The sequence below is a fragment of the Poecilia mexicana genome, unplaced genomic scaffold (assembly GCF_051168715.1).
Source record: "Poecilia mexicana isolate PSO_F unplaced genomic scaffold, ASM5116871v1 scaffold_17, whole genome shotgun sequence".
NCBI lineage: Eukaryota > Metazoa > Chordata > Actinopteri > Cyprinodontiformes > Poeciliidae > Poecilia > Poecilia mexicana.
Genome location: NW_028263386.1, coordinates 2942679 through 2962448, shown reverse-complemented (window position 1 = coordinate 2962448; position 19770 = coordinate 2942679). Strand labels below are relative to the sequence as shown.

The 19770-nt window shown below is 37.8% G+C and overlaps 1 protein-coding gene across 4 annotated transcripts in view; it reads right to left on the bottom strand.

Annotated features, from left to right (window-relative positions):
* Window positions 1-19770, bottom strand: part of LOC106906506 (disco-interacting protein 2 homolog C) — a 159305-nt gene that overhangs the window by 30940 nt on the left and 108595 nt on the right. For 3 of the 4 annotated variants that reach the window (XM_088014514.1, XM_088014515.1, XM_088014516.1), the window contains exons 6-11: window positions 13611-13772; window positions 12493-12612; window positions 11152-11349; window positions 6367-6458; window positions 3046-3156; window positions 2347-2470 (exon numbers count right to left, since the gene is read on the bottom strand). In XM_088014514.1, the coding sequence (XP_087870640.1) occupies window positions 2347-2470; window positions 3046-3156; window positions 6367-6458; window positions 11152-11349; window positions 12493-12612; window positions 13611-13772 (807 nt within the window). Of the gene's footprint in view, window positions 1-2346; window positions 2471-3045; window positions 3157-6366; window positions 6459-11151; window positions 11350-12492; window positions 12613-13610; window positions 13773-16139; window positions 16233-19770 lie in introns of all 4 variants that reach the window. The other variant, XM_088014518.1, reaches the window with a different exon arrangement.

The following is a 19770-nucleotide window of genomic DNA, read 5'->3' as shown; positions in this document are numbered from 1 at the left end:
GCCGTGCGGCTGAGAGGAGCTTTAAACTGATCGATATGAGAAGCACTTTGCTTTAATGAGCAAATCCTAAATCTGCTGGCATCAAGTTTCTATTTATAAATCCATTACTGCAAAGCAAACCGAGGTTATTTATCACAGAGAGATTCCTCTCCCTCATCCTCTCTGATGAGCCGACGATCTGCTTCACTTGGAAGTGGAACTCCACCTGCAGAGACGTTTGATTTCTGCTCCGCCAGGTTATTTTAGGCCAGAGACGTCCAAACATGAGCAAAAATCGACAAGTCAAAATTACTTATGGGCCAAAAGAAGCAATTATAGAAGGATTAGAACAAAATCAACCAACTAAAGTTGTCTAATTTTGTTGTTTTTTTGTAGAAAAGGGACAAATCCGACACTTTAAAATGATTTTCTATAGTAAAATAAATTTAATCTAGTTTTCAAGTTCAAAAATACTTTATTGATCCCAAAGGGAAAATACATTTTGATGCAATTCATATTAATTCTATTTCTTTAAAGAGTTACTTTAATTGATGCCTTTTGGCAGGAAAAACTCCTGTAGCAGTCTGTGTTACAGCAAATTTGAAGAGACCTCTGACTGAAGACGCTCTGTTTTCTGATTAAATTCTTTACTAATTCTTTTGGGCTTGATTGAGTAACTTCCTTTCAAAATAAAAGCTGATTTAGGAACCGCAAAGTCGACTATTCAGTAAAAGTCTTTAGTTATTATTGGTGTTTAGTCATAAAGACACGATTACTTTGTGTTGTACTTAACATGTTCTGTTATGTTGGTTGTAATTTGATTAAAAATAAAAGAGTTTGCATTTATATCACACCACGGGCCACAAATGGCCCCCAGGCCACATTTTGATGCCCCTGTTTTAGTTTAGTTTGGTTCTTCTTAATTAAAACACTTTAAACTGGACAGATGATGCATTTTTTTCTTGCTGAAGTCAATAACTCTTTAGAAATTACTGCAGAATTAAATCATTTTTGACAATTACCCATCAAAGTTTCCACTTTTCTCCTAACGTTAGCAGTAAATTTCCTTATAGAGCCCTAAGTTCACGTTTTCCAGGCGTTGGAGTGCTGGAATCCCGTTTCCAGGAGGTCACTGAACACCTCATCATTAGAAACAGAGAGTAGAAATAAACTGTTTATAATGATCCTGGAAATGCTGCCAGATAATAAAACATCGTCCTGCGTTTTCTGGCTCCGACGTCGCAGCGCTCTGCTGCCGTTTTTCCATTTCATAGCAAACAGTTTACAGGGGCAGTCAATTAAAAATGTTATTAATTTTAAATAAATTAATTATATCTGTACAGCTCATGACTCTTAATCTGAGCTAGTTCACATTGAAGTATCCAAAAATAACTGAGATGTTTTGTTTCTTTATAAAATATGTAAAGAGACATTTAAATTTTGGATGTTTTTCTAACTTTCTTTTAATATTTAATGATTATTACTTTCAATAAGCATAAATTCTGCCTCATATCTTCTGATTTTAGTCGGTTTTGTCATGAATTTTTTTTATTTTAATTCAAAATATCTTATTAAATCTGTTGTCCATGTCATAATATCTTATCTAATAACATTTTTCACGACATTTTTTCACAACAAATATTACTGATTCTAACAAAGTGTGTAATATTTTATATTAATCACATTCAATGTTATTCCGTCTCCACAGTTTTGATAAATTTGACAGCCAATCAGAAGGAATAACATTTCAATAAGGTATTTTAACACATTTTATAATATTTATTACAGAAGAAATTAGATGTCATTAAAATAGCTGACATAAAACTTATAATTTAAAAATGTAATGGATTACATATTTTTTAATTTCACATTTTTTGTCATCTTTTCTTCAACTTTATATTTATTTCTTGATGTCTTTTTGTAATGTTTGTAAAATTTATTAGAATTTTGAGTTTTGATTGTGTTAAGGTATTTCACTACGTCTGTTTTTTTTGTGTAATATTTGTAAAAGTATGATTTTATTGTTGAGGTGTGGACTCCAGGAAAAATAATGACAAACCTTAAATAAACAAAACAAATGCAGAAAATACAGCGCCCCCTGGTGGTTCCCAACATAAAAAATGTTGCTCTACAAAGCAGAAATGTGAACATGTCATGCATTTGCTGCTCATAACTTATTTTCTGCACACATTTTTAAAATCAATAAAAGTTTAAAACAATAACTTTGCCACATTTCCTAATATGGGCATGCTTCCTAACAATACGCCAACATCCCAGGAGTCATAAAAACCATATTTGGATTCTGTTCAGGTTTCGTGCTTGTTCAGCCAGAAGTGTCAGGGTGGAGCAGGGCTTTGGGTGTTTGACCTTTGAACTGCGGGATCTCTCCGGTGGGAGTTTTGGGTAACCCCTTATGGCAGGCGTCGCTGGTCAGCGCCACGGTAACGCCGCAGCTGCCCAACAGGAAGCCGATCTGCTGACTGCCGGCGTCCTGCGAAGGCAGCAGAACGAAACATCATCGGGTCTGACGAAGACTCCTGCTGACGATGTGATGAAGGTGATCCGCCTCACGACACTCCGTCATTTTATTCTGCTCATTCCACATGCGGTGGGACCAAATGATGCCATCCTATGATTACTGCACAGTGTTTTATGTTACTTACTGTAAAGTATTCTCAATTCTCAGAGTTGGATATTAACTAGTTATTTTTACTTAATTACTTTTACTAAAGTAACTTTTTTGAGAAAAGTTACTTTTAGGAGTATTTTTACTCTTTCTCGAGTAAAATTTCTGGGTTTTCAACCCAGTGAATCAAAAAAAAAAAAACGTGTTTAAACCAGAAATCCACCAGAAACACACACAGACCTGCAGCTTTTAATAAAGTTTCCTAAGTTTTTTATTGAAAGAAACTGATTTGAAAAAAATGTTCTTTTATTGTCATTTTGGTTGTTAAAATACTAAAGTTTCCTCTTAACTTTGGGAGCTTATTTCCTAAATAATAATTCATGCCTTCTGTTTTGAAGCATTTGCTGAACGGATAAAGTGAATCCATGATGAATTCTCACCTTCCTGGTCAGCGGTACCTCTATCGGCACGGGGACGACCTCCGCCAGCAAACAGCCGTAAAAAGCCGTCATGAAGGCGCCGGGGTCGTTGTTGGGGAAGACCAGCGCCACCTACAGGCACAGAGAGAAATCAGAGTCACAGAAATGAGGTTTGGAAGGAAAGAAAGTCGATCAAGTCGCACATTAGAGTGTGATGATACTGGGAAAGTACGCGTCGCCATTTGGACGAGTTTGGGACAAAATCAGACCGGACTTTTGGTTTTTAATAAGAAAAAATAAAAACTGAAGACGTCCCGCTGACATCTCTGTATCTGTTTTTTATTTCTGTAACATTTCTCTTAAATCAGTTTGGTTTCCTGTTGTCTTCAAAAATATGACCAATTTGCTTATGTCATTCTTTGAAAAAAAAAAAAGATTAAAAATTTAATTTAAAAAAAAAAGTATTTTTTGTAAAAAAAAAAAAAAAAAAAAAAAAAAAGTTCAGTTGATTTTTTATATTATTTTTTATTTTGTAAAAAGAAATTTGGTTTAAAAAATAAATAAATAAAAATAAAACTTTTCTTAAATTTTATTCTTAGTTGCACAGTGCTTTCTTGGCCCCTATGCCAAAAGTTTAGATTTTTCCCGTCAGAGGAAACAAGTTTTAGTTTTTTTTTGTTTTTTTTGTAATGGCCTCTTCACTTGTGCTCAGTTCTGCTCTCTGTCTGATCCGTAAGCTTGTTAAATACCTTTTACTGCAGGATTTTATTGATTGTAAATGTTTTACTTCCATTAAGATAAGTCTCCGTGTGTATCAAGCACACAGGACATGAACATATCAGCAGCTAACATGCTACTGCACCATGTTATCTCTGCCTTATTGGATCCAGTTCAGCTCCAGTTGCCTGCTGTGCCGTTCCCAGTAAGCCCAGTGAAGTGCTGTTTAAATGCTTTTATGCACATCACTACAGTAGATATGTTCTGTGCGCTATAAGCTAAGTGCAGCTGCCTTGTAATGATGCGTTAACAGATATTGATGCGTTGAGCCGCTCAGGATTCATCTGGAGATAATTGAGGACGCATCAGACACAGAAAATAAAGATTTTTTAAGAGCCTCTGATTGGTTGTGTGGTTTATCATTTATTCATATAAAATGTGTTGCAGCAAAATGGAACAACAGAGAGAAACCAACCTTACGAATCTTTGGTTTATTCGCCTTTTCACTGCGAATCTGCTTGAAAATATTAACTATTATTAGTTGATACTTTAGCAAATTGAAAAGTGAAATTTTTGTTATTAGTTTTCTTCTTTAGCAGAGGAATCACTGGAATGTGATTATTTTATTTCAGCTTTGTGCTCTTTTGGTCCCAAATTCTCTCAGGTTTTAATAACTTAGATCAGGGATGTCCAAGGTGCGGCGCGTGGGCCATCGGTGGTTGAATTTTTCGTGGTCCGACTGCAATCCAAGAACGGCAAAAACATGGCCTTAGAAACACTTTTGGTAATTTTCTAATTATATAAAGTTTATATCTTCTTAAACTGAAAATTTTAGCTAAAACACAAAATCTTTCTTTATTTTTTTCCTTTTTTCTCATGGAAACCTTTAGCGAGTTTTATGCAGACCCATCCAGCATATTTGGCTAAAAGCAGCAAAATGTGTGGAAGAAAAGTCTTATTTTCTAAAAATCATTTTATAGACTTAAAAAATGGAAAATAATGAACCAAAAATTCAAGTGACTTTAAACATCAAGACAAATGGAAAAAATATGTTTTATTCATTGTTGTGCAGATAAAAAGCAAAGAATTCACCAGAATATTGTTTTAGTTCTTAATTGGGGAAAATATGTAAATTATTTAAGTTCCTCCAGGATTTTGCTAAATGTTTCTGTAATTTATTCCTAATCTAAATCACAGATTTTCTTGTGCTACTTTGGAAATATTGTGACTTTTTGTTACTTGCCATATCAATCATGAACATCAAGGTGGAGGCACAGAGTGTTAGCAGAAAGAAATACCGCCACCTGCAGGTAGGAGTTAGCATCATTTAGACCCAAAGTTTTTGACCATTTTTGCTGAAAATCTGGAATCGACTCACAATTTTGCAGTAGAAGATTTTACATAAACTTCAGTGGTAAAATTGGAAAAAACGGGCTTCAATCATACAAATGGAGAATTACACAACGTTAAATAACCTCCAGTAACAATTTAAAATTCACCAGATAAAAAGTCCATAACCAGCTCTCAGGGTAACTGAATCTGCCTTTAGACGTGTTTCATTAAAACTAATTTATCCTTGAAGAGAGCAGCGTGTTGAAGCTAACAAAGGCTGGTCTGTAATTCCCACAGAGCAGGAGGGAAAAAGCAGAGGAGTCATAATTAAAACAGCGCTGAGTTGCCCAGCATTGTGTCAGCCTTGACTCATTTTCCAGCTGAGCTCCAGATCAAGCTTAAAATAAAGATGAAAGCGAAGCAGCGCAGACACTCGGGGCGTCGCATGACATCAGAAACACGCAGGGCTGCAGCTGAAGCGTTTTCCTTTTCAGTTTGAATTTCTCTTAATGTCCTGAGCGAAGGGTTCACACAACGGGACAGAGAGGAAGCTCTGCGCTGAGGAGCGGCCGTCTGCTGCATTAAATTAAAAAGTCTGAGTGACGACGTCACATAAAAATCATAAATTCAACCCAGATGCACTGGGATTTGTCTAAATCTGAAGGAAACGATGACGTCTGGTGTCTGGGATTAATTCAAACTGATAACTAACAGTTTCTACACGCTGCTCATCTTTTAATGTCATGAAAAAAAAGATCAGTTATCTGCTGCTAATCAGCTGTTTGTTGTTTTAGAGTGTAACCCTATCAAGGGCCTCCCAAAATCAGTCTTAGGGCCACAAATGGCCCCCGGGCCGCACTTTGAACACCCTTGACTTTCATACTGGTTCATACTGCTAATTAAACTTGATCGTAATCAGACTTCTGTTGAGCGGTTTACGAACTCAAAGCGACTCGCATGTGCAGAAAAACGTCTCACTTCCTGGTTATGTAAATAAAAATGAACGGCGCCATCTATGGATGGATTTTAAAGTTGTTGAGCAACGGGAGCCGACGGTATGTCACAAGATCATAAAAAGACGAAGGAATCTGATAAAAGGAAAACACACGTCTGTCTTCTTCTGGTGTTTAGCTTCACAGATAGAAGTGGCACAAATAAAACCGCATTGAATAAAAAAATCTGATTTGTGTTGCTTTTGCCTCCAACTAAAACAACATGGCAGCACAATTTCAGATTAGAGGCTAAAGTTGAGACGTTTTTCACGGCAAACCAGACGCGTTTCTTTAAACTCACCCGGTCTCCGGGTCGGACCAGCGGTTCCTGTTTGGTTCCCAGTTTGTGCAGCAGGTTGTACGCCACCTTCACACTCCTGGACCACAGTTTACCTGCAAGCACATCAAAACAGAGCAGGTTACAAATACTTACAGCGTTTTGTCACGTGGGCCAAAATCAACATGTCAATCACAGGCCAACAAATAAAAACAGGAAGATTAAAATAAAATCAGGCAAATAAAGTCGTCTGATTTTGTATTTTTGTAGAAAAAAGAAAATCAACATTTTTGTATTTAAAGAAACTAAATAACATTCAAAAATAGGGAAATGAAATGTTGTAACTTATGTTAATTAAATTTCTTCAGAGTTGCTAAAGCTAGTGATGGCTATTGGCAGGAGAAAGCTCCTGTAGCAGTCTGTGTTACAGTGAATTTGAAAGAACCTCTGACTGCAGACAGTTTGTTTTCTCATCAAATTATTTTCAAATTCTTTTGGGTTTGATTGAACAAATTTATTAAGTTATAAAAATAAGATTTGAATCACTTTCTTTCAAAATAAAAGCTGATTTAGGTAACAGTTGGGTATAAAAAGACAAACACTGTGTTGTACTTTACTTTTTCCATTATGTTGGTTATAATTTTACCTTGACTAAAATCAGTAAAGTTTTTATTTGTATTGTGTTGAATTGCACACAATACAAACTTTGGACATTTGTGTCCAGCTTTGATGACATCATCACTCCCCACATCCAACATCCTGCAGAACAGAGACGATCCCAAAGCGTTTGATCAATCAGATGCTGCGTCTTGAGGGAGGAATGGTTTGAAAATGATCACAGATTTCTCAATGTGAAATAAACTCAACAGGCTGTTTTAATTACGGCCGAGTCCAGAGAAGCTCTGCAGTCAAACTGAAAAACCACAACACACCAGGAGAAGTGATGAAGGCCAGAGGAGGGATCTGTTACACATGTCTAGGTGACACAGATCAACCTTTCACCTCTTCAGGAGGAAAATATCTTTAAAAAAAGTTTTTCCATCTGGAAAAAGGTGCAAGTCACTTTAGCAATCCCTCAGAGCCACATGAAGCCAATAAACACTGTCAAATCTTTCTGATCAGTTTCATTCTGCCCGCCAGCTCCGTTCATTAAAGCTGTAACCCCAAACAAAGGAATCAGCTCCATCCGCTCCTTTTTCAAACTGTTACACTGATATCATTATGCATGAGCAATCCAGCGTGAAATACTGATTTTCTTTCTTTCTTCCAAGTGTTTGTCAGAACTAATGAACAGACGATAATGAGATCTTGGAGATTCAAGGCGGCAGACGGACGTGGCCGTAAATCGCCGTGTTTTCATGTCTGAATTATTAACGGAGGCAAAACAAGAAGGAGAAGCTTTCCTGCTCGGCTTTTTCCATTTCCCTCCAGATTTACCGCCAACGCAAAGCAAACAAAAACAAAGGCGAACTCTGTCAAACACAACAGCTTGAAGGAAATAATCTGGACTGTTTTATTCTGGATTAATGTTTAATCTGAACCAGACTACGATGGATGTGACGATGAAACAACGATCTGAAAATCTGAGACTCAAACTTCCTCCTACTTTCCTCGTATGTTTAGTTTCTACCAATTTGACTACAATCAGTCAGTGTGGCATTAATTACCGCACTCCTACGGAGGATTAGGGCCACTGAAAACAAATTAACGCCAGAAATCTAAGGAAAACATTGGGGTTTTTTTCAGTTGTCCTAATCTTTAGTTTTCTTTTGCTAGCAGAAGTTCAGACTCTATTTTATCACATCTCTCTTACATGAAATACTGGAAACACACAGAGATCTTCCTGCATTGTCACCAGACGATTCTGCCTCTTGCAGTTTCTTCCATCTCTATCTGAGTCATGGCTGGAAGTGACTCAGCATTTCCTGACATGACCAAGCATGTTTTCCTTCACCAAAGCAGATGTAAGCTGATCATTTGTGGCTAACAGAAGGAAGTTTTAAACTTCCTCCTTATATTTTGGAGTTGATATCTTGGTATATTTAAATCTCAGAGAAATCCGGCTCCTGAGTGTGTGGAAACTTTTCCCATCATGAATCAAAGTGTGTTTCTCTGCTGGCTGCTATGAGAGGTTATCAGCAGAGCAGCGCGGATGAGCTGCGGGTTGAAGAAGTGGGCATCATGAATTCCCTCTGTTCTCCGGGGGCGAAGGACGGCTCGGCAGGAAGGAAACAAAACAAGTTTGTCTTTGTGGGCCAACATCAAAGGCGAGACACGACAGGAATCAGAGATAGAGAGGAAAGAGGGAGGATGAGATTTAGATTCAACACACACACACACACACACACACACACACACACACACCTGCTGAAATCTCACCGTGTTTCTGTCTCCTGTGGTCGACTCCTGAACGCAGGCTGGAGACATTTCACAGTCTGGTGAGCGCTCATATTGTCTCATCATCTACAGCGGGCAAACGCCTCTCACATCACTGACATCAGTCACACACAACCTGAACTGCTGCTTGGAGAAAAACGATGCTAATCCCCTGAGACCCTGGCTAGCATAAAGCTGCAGGGACGCCAGAAACTTCTACCAAACTCTCCCAATAATTCAAAGTAACATTTTTGATTTCTTTTGAGTGATCCACCGCCGTACAAGCTCTGCTCACAGCATGTGTTCACTACTTATTCTGCTCTGAATATTATGTTGGAACAGCAGTTAAATTTAGCTTCCATTTAGCATTAGCTTTGGTAAATACCAATATGTTATTGGGCTTTAGCTTTAGCTTCTACTAAATATTATATTGGTATTGTGAATTAGCGTTAGCTTCTGCTAAATACAGTGTTATCTGTCACTGTATTTAGCAGAAATACAATATTAAATAGCACTTTAACTTCATCTTCCACTAAATACTGCGTTGATATAGCGCCTTAGCATTAGCTTTTCCTAAATACCATGTTGTTATTGCGCTTTAGCTTCTGCTAAACATTATGTTGGTATATGACTTTAGTGTTGGTGGACCTAATGTTTATTATTATTGCTTTTTAACAGAGCACAAGAGAAAAAACTACAGTTTTATAGTTTATTAATTGCACAAAAACCAAGAAAAAGTTCCAAGAAAAATAAATAAATCTCGAGGAATCTTGCAGGCCACACTTAAAAAATAGAATAAAACAACTAAGCTGTTGTCATCACAGCAACCAAGCTGACAAACCATTTCAGACATAAATCCACATGTTGCTTTAAAAACACGTCTGATGCGTTTTTAAAGCAACCCTTCACCTTGTTCTCCTTTCAGGTGCGACTGTGCGATAATCTGTGCTTTCGCTGCGATGTGAGGATCATTTCATTCACTCTGCTGCTCAGCGGGACGTTTGGCTCTAAATTCATGAGGACCTGCGGCCTGTTCACAGCAGCTAAATCTCCTTATTTACGCCGTTTTCTCTGCTGCCGTTTGCTTCTCTAATCAATCTCCAGGCTCCGGCTGAAACTCAAACCTGAGAGAAGACCTTAATGCGATTCAGCCGGAGAAAATTAATTTAGAAAGCTGGAGCTGTGTGAAATGGTTGATATATGCTCGTATCGCTTTAAATTACTTTATTCCAAACTGGATGGCAAGTTTAGGCCATGTTTGTACAAGTGTACCTTTTTCACTGTGACGCCTTGAAGTGGAGGAAAAGTTGTTTTAAATCTATTTATTTATTGCTCCATCAGATGCATCTTTTCAGTTTCTGACCTGAATTTCATGGGAACAGTCAGAGTTTTAAAACTATCGCCTATAATCTGCTGAAAAGTGAGTTACACGCTGAAGTGAGATGCAATTCCCTCATTGCTGCAGAGGTTGTAAAAAAGTTCTTATTTGCATGAGTCACTTTGCAATTGATTTAAAGAAAACTGAGAAACTGGACGTTTGGGAGAGAAACACAAACAAAAGGAATAAAAATAAATAATAATCAAACGCTCCCTCCTCCTGCACTCTTTAAAACATTTCTTTCACAGGTTGCTAATGTGCTTAGCGCTCTGCTCGGCTGCCATTAGGGGAATTATGCTCCCGCAGCGGGCGCTGGGCATTGCTTGGTGCTTCCGTTAATCAGCTCTCGGCGTAAAACTGAATTGTTTTTAGCATTTTTCTCTCCACACAACAACCTTGGGGAAGAATTAGATCATGCACTGCAAAAACACAAAATCTTACAGAGTATTTGTAGTCTAGATTCTACTGCAAAAATCTTAGATCAGTTGAAATAAGACAAAACTGTCTTACAATTTAAGATACAGCAGCTAATAATTCCTTTTGATTAAAAAGTACTACTCCCATTGGCAGATTATTTCACTTATAACATGGGAAAAATGTTTTCTTATAAGTAAAATAATCTGCCAATGAACCAATGCTTTTTGATCAATATTGAGAAATTATTGACTTAAAGCTCAAACTTCTTGCTGAAGCAACAAAAGCAGCATTCAGCACCACAAACACCTGAAACAAAGAGATGTTTTAAAATCTAGATTATAATCCCATCTGTTTTGCACTTGGAAAAATGCAATGCTTCAGTTGTTGACTGTGTGTTTTATTTGTATTTTTATGATATAATCACTCTGAACTGCTTTGCTGCTGAAATATATTACACATATAAACATGATTGATTGATTTGTAAGTTAGTTTTGTATTATTTCAAGTGTGCTAAGATATTTAGCCTGGAAACTAAAAAAACTTGGTAAGATTTTGTGTTTTTGCAGTGCACAGGATCACATGGGAACAGAAATGCCACTTTTGGTGGATAATTTTCCATCTTCTGACAGCCGTCCTACCGTAGGTGAGAACGTAGAGCGGCTTGCCGTTGGTGTCCATGGTGGTCAGACACGGCGCCTTCGGGGAGATGGTGCCCCACCGCTGCAGCGCCGCCTCCAGGGACGGCGGCCAGTTGGTCACCACGCCCAGCTGCTCGCCTCGCATGGCCGCCATCTGCGCCCCCTCGGCTTTGGGAAGGTTGGGGTCCGGCTGCTGGACTGCAGGAGAGGAAAAAACCAGAAGAAGAAGCGCGATGAGGTCACTGCGTCGCACGATTTACATCTGTTGATGATGTGTGCAAAGACATTTTTGTAAATGTGGTGTTTTCATTAAGGCTGCGGTATGCAACTTTAATAAAGAATATGTTTACATGCACTGCAAAAACACAAAATCTTACCATGTAATTTGATCAAGTTTCTAGAGCAAATATCATAGTACCGTGAAATAAGATAAATTTAACTTACAAATGGCTTTTCAGTCAGAAATATGAGCTTGTTTAAAGTAAATAATTCCTTAATATTGATGAAAAAGTGATACTTCAAATGGCAGATTATTTTACTTATAACAAGATATTGTTCCCATGTTTTTAGTGAAACAATTTGCCAGTGAAACTAGTTATTTTTTCATCAATTTTAAGGAATTACCACCTTAAAACGAGCTCGTATTTCTTGCTGAGAAGTTACTTTATTTGTCTCATTTAAAGTGTTCTAAGAAATTTGCAGTAGTTGGTAGGACATTGTGTTTTTGCAGTGTATCTTGTCCAGATGTTTCCACCAATCATCTTGCCATTTGTAGCTGTTTTTCTACGATTCTCCTCATTTCTCTAAACTTTCCCAAACTGATCCAATCCAATTAGTCCCTGAAGTTATTTTTCAGCTGACAAAGACAATCTACCATCTGTAATTAAACACAACCACTGGCCATGTGGAGCTTTGATTGTGTCAAATTAAACTCAGAAAATTCAGCAGCACCTTTTGTGTCTGTTCATACATTAAAAGCAAAAGAAAATCATCCAATGAACTAACCTGCTTTTTAAGGCCTTAAAGTGCAAACTCAGCATTTTAATGAAAACAACATGTTTCATCCATGGTGATGAATTTTAACAATGCACTGAGCCAAACATTTACTATTCATGCTTAAATTATGAATTAACTTCTGGTTCTGCAGCCTTTGATACTGAAAGCAGAAGGAAATATTCATCAGCGTGGCTCGGCCTTGTCCAGGGAATGTGGCGATTTTGTCTGAATCAAGTATTTTTAGGCTTCATGAGGTAAAACAAATGCTGGTTGTAAAATAAAATGAAAGAAAAAAGGAAGTAAATCCCAATCTGGGGTTAGATTTTTTAAATATTTTCTTTTTACCCTCCAGGAGCTCCTCAAAGTCATCGACGAAGAACTCCCTGAGCGGCGGCCGTTTGGGTCTCTTCAGCGTGTTGACCAGCTGCTGGATCTTGGCTGAAACTCTGCTGCTGACTGGAACACCTGCAGAGCAAAAACAGCTTAATCTGAGGTTTAATCTGAGATTTCCTGGAGTTTTACCTCAAATCATAGCAAACGAAGCAGAACAACCAGAGGATCAAAATGAGATTAAAGGCTGAGGCTGCAGGTGTGTTTCTATTGGCCACAGAATTACGCAATTTGTTATTTTGAAAATTAATTTGCTTTATGGAAACAATGGACAATTTTGGAAAAAAATAGTTGATCACAAGTTTTTGTTTTTTTAATTTATTTTGCAAAACTGCAATGAAAACTCTTTTTTGCATCTTGAGAGTCACAGGATTAACAACCTGATGTTGCTACTGCTGGAAACCACAAAAAAGACGACAGGAAGTAGAGGGATTTAAAACAAAAACAAAAATCATAATTCTGAGATTACAGATTACTCTGAGATTTAATGTCATAATTCAAGTCAAATTCTGATATTAAAGTCACAATTATCAAATTTAAAATAATTTTGAGAATAATGTCACAATTCTAAGATTAAAGTCAGAATTCTCCTTTTTCCCAGTTGCCCTAATCCTGTTCTGTAAAACAATGCTAATGTAGTTCTAAAAATGTTTTGTTTTCCCCAAACACGGTTAATTTAAACAGATTTTATTTACTCTAGAGAAAAAGCTACTACTATTTTAACAACATGGATTTTTAAATGAAGTTAAAAAACAAACTAAAACCTCCTCACTTACACTCCAGACTTATTCTTTATTCCCGAAATGTTTATTAATCTCAATAAGATAAAGTGCCAAACAAATAAGAGTCTTTAATGATTTTTCTACAATTAGAGATTAAAAGCCTGAAATAAATGTAGTGAAATCTGGTAATTAGCTGATTGTTACCAGGTAAAATCCAGCTTTGGATTTCTCTCTTTTCATTTTTATGACTCATTTCAGGTTGAACATTTCTAAAAAGACAAACCACTCCAGTGAGCCAGATAAAGTTTTTAAAGAAAAATAATGAAGGCCATGCAGGTTTTTCCGTCTCACCGTCTCCGGTCTCCATCAGCTCGGCGTTTCCATATTTGGGCGTCTGCCTCTGGGCCGCGGAGCCGCCGCCGGGTGGGCCCCGCTCCACCTGGATCCCGTCTGCGGTGGTGTTGGCCGTGTTGTTGGTGTAGCCGGTCACATCCGGGGGTGCAGAGTGGTTTTCTGAAACAGATGTTGGAGCGAGTCAGAACCAACCGCACTGCGCCGTGAGGGAAGCTGCTGCTGAACCTGAAGTCTGAATTTAAACAGAAAATTGGGAAAAACTGTTTTATTGAGCGAATGCTCATCAAGACAGGGTCTGTAATTGAGATTTATTACAATTAGCAATAAATCAATGATAAATTAAAACACACTGAATAACTTCCATTTGAATTATCATCGTTTTTCTCTTTTCTCTCTTGTTTTCTACCAAAACCGATGATAAAAGTCTTCAGTCTGGTGCAGAGGGTTAGACTTCATAACTTATTTTATTTGTTGTTTCTGTTGTTTTATTTATTTTGGATAAAGGTTTGAAATGAAGCAAACAGCAAGAAGGTTCGATATTCGAATCCCAGCCAGTCAAAGCCGCTAAAGTCGGATTTTAAATTAAGAAAATCAAAATAAAAGCAGAAAAAAACTCAATTCAGTGAAAATCCACCTTACCAAACAGCTTCCTAATAAAAGCTCTAATTTCCAACAGTCCAACTCTTTCCCTGAATGCAGCAGCTCCTGTCTTTGAAAATCTACTAAAAAGACTCAATTTTCTCCTCAGACCTTCGATATTCAGCCCATTTTTGCCACATTTAGGAACCGTTTTCTGTTTCTGATGTTTCAAAGCTCCAGCGAGCCTCAGACTCTCCACATGTGCGTCAGTTTTATTTTTTTTATGCAGCTCGACCGCGGTTTAACGGCATCAAACGGTGTTTACCTCCCTTTGCCGGACTCCCAGACGGACTGTGACGAGATGAATCTAAACTGAAATGAGTGAAAATGTGAATTTTATCTGCAAAAGACGGAGAGATATTCAGCAAACTGGTGTGTTTATGTTGCGGCTGCATTAAAATTTCCTCACACGTTATTACAACGGTGTACTGTGGTTAATATTTGGCAAATATGAGAAAAATATCTTTAATTGTTGGTAATGGATCACTGGAGAGTAAAATTTTATTTCTTATATCTTTCTCGGACACAATCCAGCTTTTAATCTTATTTCTCACATGTGATTCAGAATTAGAGAGAAAAATATAACCAACACTCGTGTCTTTACTTCAAAATCTCAGATTAGAGTTTCACAGGAATCTTCAGTTTCTACTGATTTATATGCAAACTCTCCCTTCATCTTTTCACTTCCCTGAAACAGAAAAATGAACATAAAACATGTTCAAGGTAGTAAAGATTCATAGAAATGGAGCAACATTTATAAGGTAAAAAAGAAAATAAGACTTCCTGCTAATATTTTAGCCTATTTTTGGTTAAATATTGACAACTGTTTCTTATGGTGACACAAAAAAGCAATTTCAAAATGGAAATATTTAAAATTAAACAATATTTAGCCCTTCTTGAGGCTTAAAAAACACTGAGATGCTTTCAGGAAGTTCAGCTCATCCCTGTTTGTTCAGATGGCTGAAATCTGAGCCCAAACCGATCCGACCGGTCGTAAAAAAGTCCCGAAAACAAGACGGGAGTCTGCTGGCAGTGACGCAGCGTGACGTCGACGGCCAGACGAACAGAACATCTCGTCTGGACCTGCGCTGAATAATAACGGCGCTGCATGCAGGACGGGCATGCTAATTACTGCAGCGCGTTGCACATTCAGTCTCTCCAACATCTGGGCTGTTGGACGGAAAGTCAGGCGCAGTTCGTCTGTCTGGAAATGAGCTTGTGCAACTCCAACGACCTCGTCAGACGACTGGGAGACGAAGATGAGAGTCAGCTGAGGATGAAGATGAGGAACGCCTGGTTCACTGCAGGAATACCAATAAGCCGGTCCGTCTCCCAAAGACAGATTCAACACGCCTCAGTTAGAGAGAGTGCAGAGAAACCTTGATAAGTTAGTCCATTTCATTACAATTTTTGTCATTTTAGTTGCCATAGAAACTATGTATGTATTTTTTTTACTTAATCTAAATAATTTTAAGTAACATAGACACACAGCAGGAAAACAGTCTTCATTCCTCCAACATCAGATTTGAGATGAAGCTGCTCTGAAAACATAAACATGCTGCAGAAACACTCAAATCAATAAACACCAAACAGAAGAAAACAACGAGGGAAACTGCGAGCTGGGTTTTTAAACGCCTTCAAAACATTGTTGATCTTTATCAACAATTCACAGCTTTTATTTACTTTCATGCATCAGCAGCTCAATGCTATTGGAATTAGCATTGAAATTAGCGCTTCCACGCTAACACAGCTACAAGCTAAGGGATTCAGGAAACAACCATCAGGGTGGAAGGGGAAACTGAGCAGCAAAACAGGAAATACGACATCCATATCGGCGCCAAAGGATGGCAGGAGATCGGTCGGAAAATTCTCCGATCTCCGACTTACCAGAGCGCCGAGGCTCAGAGTTTCCGTTCTGTACCAAACCAGCCGGCTCTGCCTTCCTCCTCCTCTTCCTCAAGGAGAGGTGGCTTAAAAGGCCTGAAGAACAAGAGCGGAGGGAACCTTGAAACTAGGTGCCAGCAGAGCCGTTCAGTAAGACACTGACCGCTCATAGTTACCGCAGCAGATTTAGCATTTTTGCTGTATTAAAACAAAAAGCATCTGTTTTTCAGTTTCTTTTGGTCTTCATAGAATACATTTACTTCCAGCAATAAGGACAGGATTTGGGTCACTTTGTTTCAAAACGTTTATAACAGATTTAGCCAAATTTAAGCAAGAATAAAAGCTGATTCGGGTGCAGAAAATTTGGCTTTTCAGTAAAAGTCTGGATAAACTTGGTCTTAATTTTGTTAAAACTTGGTGATAAAAACACAAAAATGCTTTGTGTTGCACTTTACATTTTCCTGTCTAAGAAAATTATGTTGGTAATAATTTTTACTCTAATTACGAATTAAAAAGTCTCTATCTGCAGCAACGGGCCGCAAAAAGTCAGTCTAGGGGCCACAAAAGGCCCACGGGCCGCACTTTGGACAACCGTGTCCTCCAGCTTTGACCTAAAACATGGAAATGAAAAGCAGAACATCTCAATCCTCAAATCCTCTGTAATGAAAATTATCTCAGAAAACAAAGCAAAACAAGTTAAAGATTACATTTTGAGGCTTGGATTCCGTGTTTCTGCAGTTCTGAAGGAGAAACATTTGAAGCTGGATAATAAAAACCCAGAGCTGCCAGAGCTTCACTCCAACAGTAAAACAGTCGTCCATCAGAACATAAATAACGCCGAACCTTGAGTCATTCATCAGCACTTTGCAGTAAAGCCGTTCCCTCAGATGAAGCCACAAATTAAAGCTCCAAGGTCTGAGACAGAGCGGGCCGGATGTGAGGGAGTGGACAGGTAGAAGACCTCCATAACTTCAAATATAACACCGGTTATAACTCAAACACATCTTAAAACCTTCAGAAAAGGCCTGAACATTTAAAAATCAGCTCTAAATTATCTCCGGTCATGACAGAGTCAAAGGTGAACAGAAATAACCTCCAACAAAAACAACCGGATTATTTCTGGCTCATCTAAAACTGTTTAATTTGAACAAGTGGCTCTTTAGACCTTATAAAATGACTCTTAATAACTTTGGCTAAAGATAACATAGACTGAACTAATGTTTTGAAATGTATAACAACAAATAATGGAAAGATAAAACTCACTTTCTACAAAATAAGTATTTTTAGATTTATTTTTGTCATTAAGATGGAAACTGTGCATTTTTTAACATAGTGGATGTTATTTCTCAAAATAGAAATAAAACAGTGGTTATTTAAAAAATAGATTTCCTAGATACTTATAATAATTAATTATAAATAGCCTTTTTCAAAACATCTGTGGCTCTGAACGTGTTTCATTTAAATGGACTGAGGCCCAAAATGTCTCTGGATTGTAAAAGTTGCCGACTCATCGGGGATGCATGAAAACTAAAATGTTTTATCAATCAAATATCTGTATAATCCCAAATTACATCCATGTAAAGAGAAGTCACTGAATGCTATTTGTTGATATTTTAACAGATTTACTGCAAAAACAAAATTTTACCACATTTTTTGATCTAGTTATTGTGCAAATATCTTAAAATATTTTAAATAAAACAAAATTAAGTTATAGACAACCTTTCAACAAGATATAGGAGCTTAGTTTAGGTAAATAAATCCTTGATCTTGATGAAAATGTACTGGGTCCATTGGCAGATTATTTCATGGTGGAAATATCTTGTTAAGTGAAATAATTGCCAATATCAAGTTATTATTAGCTTAAATCATTTGCCTATTTCTTGCTGATGTTACTTGTATGTTGGCACGATTGAAATATAATTAAACTAAGAGATTTTCACTATAAACTAGACTACAAATACTTGTTAAGACTTTGTTTTTTTGCAGTGTTTTTAACTCAACTAGTCTCTAAGTCCCATCTCACCGCCTGTTTTTCTTGTTTCATTTATCCGAGGTCGGCTGAGTGCTTTTACGTCAAGGTCTCGATGCTTTTCTGCTGCTTCTGCCTCCCTGGAAACAACTTTCCACTAATTTCAGCCAGCAGGGAAGAGTGACGCAGGAAATCAGCGGGAATGAGCTCCAAACAAACACAGACACCAGCAAACGAACGGCATGCGCAGAACCTGGGCCGTGGATGCTGGCGGGGTGGAGCTGGCAGGAAGCTCTGTGCAATATCTCCAGAGCTGGAGACCGACCGCGCCGGCGTGACAACAAGCAAACGTCTGCCAGCGTGTTTAGTCATGACGCTGCCACAGCAAGAGACAGGAAAAAGGTGGCAACAGGAGTTATGGAGCCGCTGCGGGGCAATTTATACCTGCCCTGAAATCATTTTCTGCCCTTCTGTTTTCTGGTGGCAAGCGAAAAGCTAACAGTTTAGTAAAACCCTTCAATACAGGGACTTGCAAAAGCAATAACCCTTAAACTTTCTCTTATTTAAAAATATTACAACCAAGAATTTCCAATTGTATGATGTGGTAGACCATTATTGTGAAGTGAAAGATAAACAAGGTGTTCTATCACTTTTAGGGCACCTGCACTAACTTAAACTTAGAGTAAGATAATGCTAATGCGCTAACCAATATTCTAATTAGCAGAAGCTAATAAGAAAGCACCTAACCCTAAAAACACCTGTTTTAATAGTTCAAACACCAGATAAACCTTAACATGCATCAGTTCGCACATAGGCAACAATCTTAGCACTAACAGTCTTCCATATCTCGGCGTTTTGGGGTTCAGCCAATCAGCATCAAGAAAATGAATGGGGCTCCAGGATTGGCTGTTTTGCGAAACGCCAACCAATGGCAAGTAGCATTGCTGCTACGTATTAAAGCTTCCTAAGCTGCATTTTTCTTCAAATATTTACAAAAGAATCCAAAAATAGACAAATTTTCAGCAAATAATTTAGAGTTATGTTAGGAAAAAAATTTGAACAGCTGATATTCCACTGTAACAAAATGTGCAAAGAGTTCAAGAGGTGTGAATATTTTTTAAGGCACTATATGAACACATCCCAGCATTCAACACAATCTGGAATGGTAATTTTCAGAGTTAAAAGTGGATCTAGACGTATGAAAGAAGGATGAATTTGTCCAAAATGTTATTGTCAACACAGATATAAAAGAAGGAAAACATGCAGCTCAAGTGCTTTCTTCTTTAAATACTACATCAGATGTTTTGAGTCCGTTTTCACTGAGAAATAACATTATTCTAATGTGTGACGTCACAAACTGGAGCGTTTCGATCAAACAGGAAGCAGGCTCACTGTTAAACCTGCATTTACACCCTGTACACAGGGACATAAATACCAGTTCCCATCCAACACTCCCAGTTAACACCAATAAACATCAAAGCCTGAACAGTAAGCCCACCCAACTCCCTCATGAAAGCAGATCCACTCACTTTTATTAGAAAGCTCGACTGCAAACAGCTAAAAATAACCTGGAGGGAGGCTGCTGCGAAACGGAGACCTTCAAAACGTCCTGATGGGTTTTAACTCCAGTAAAAAACAACATGAAAATGGCCAGTTTATTATTCT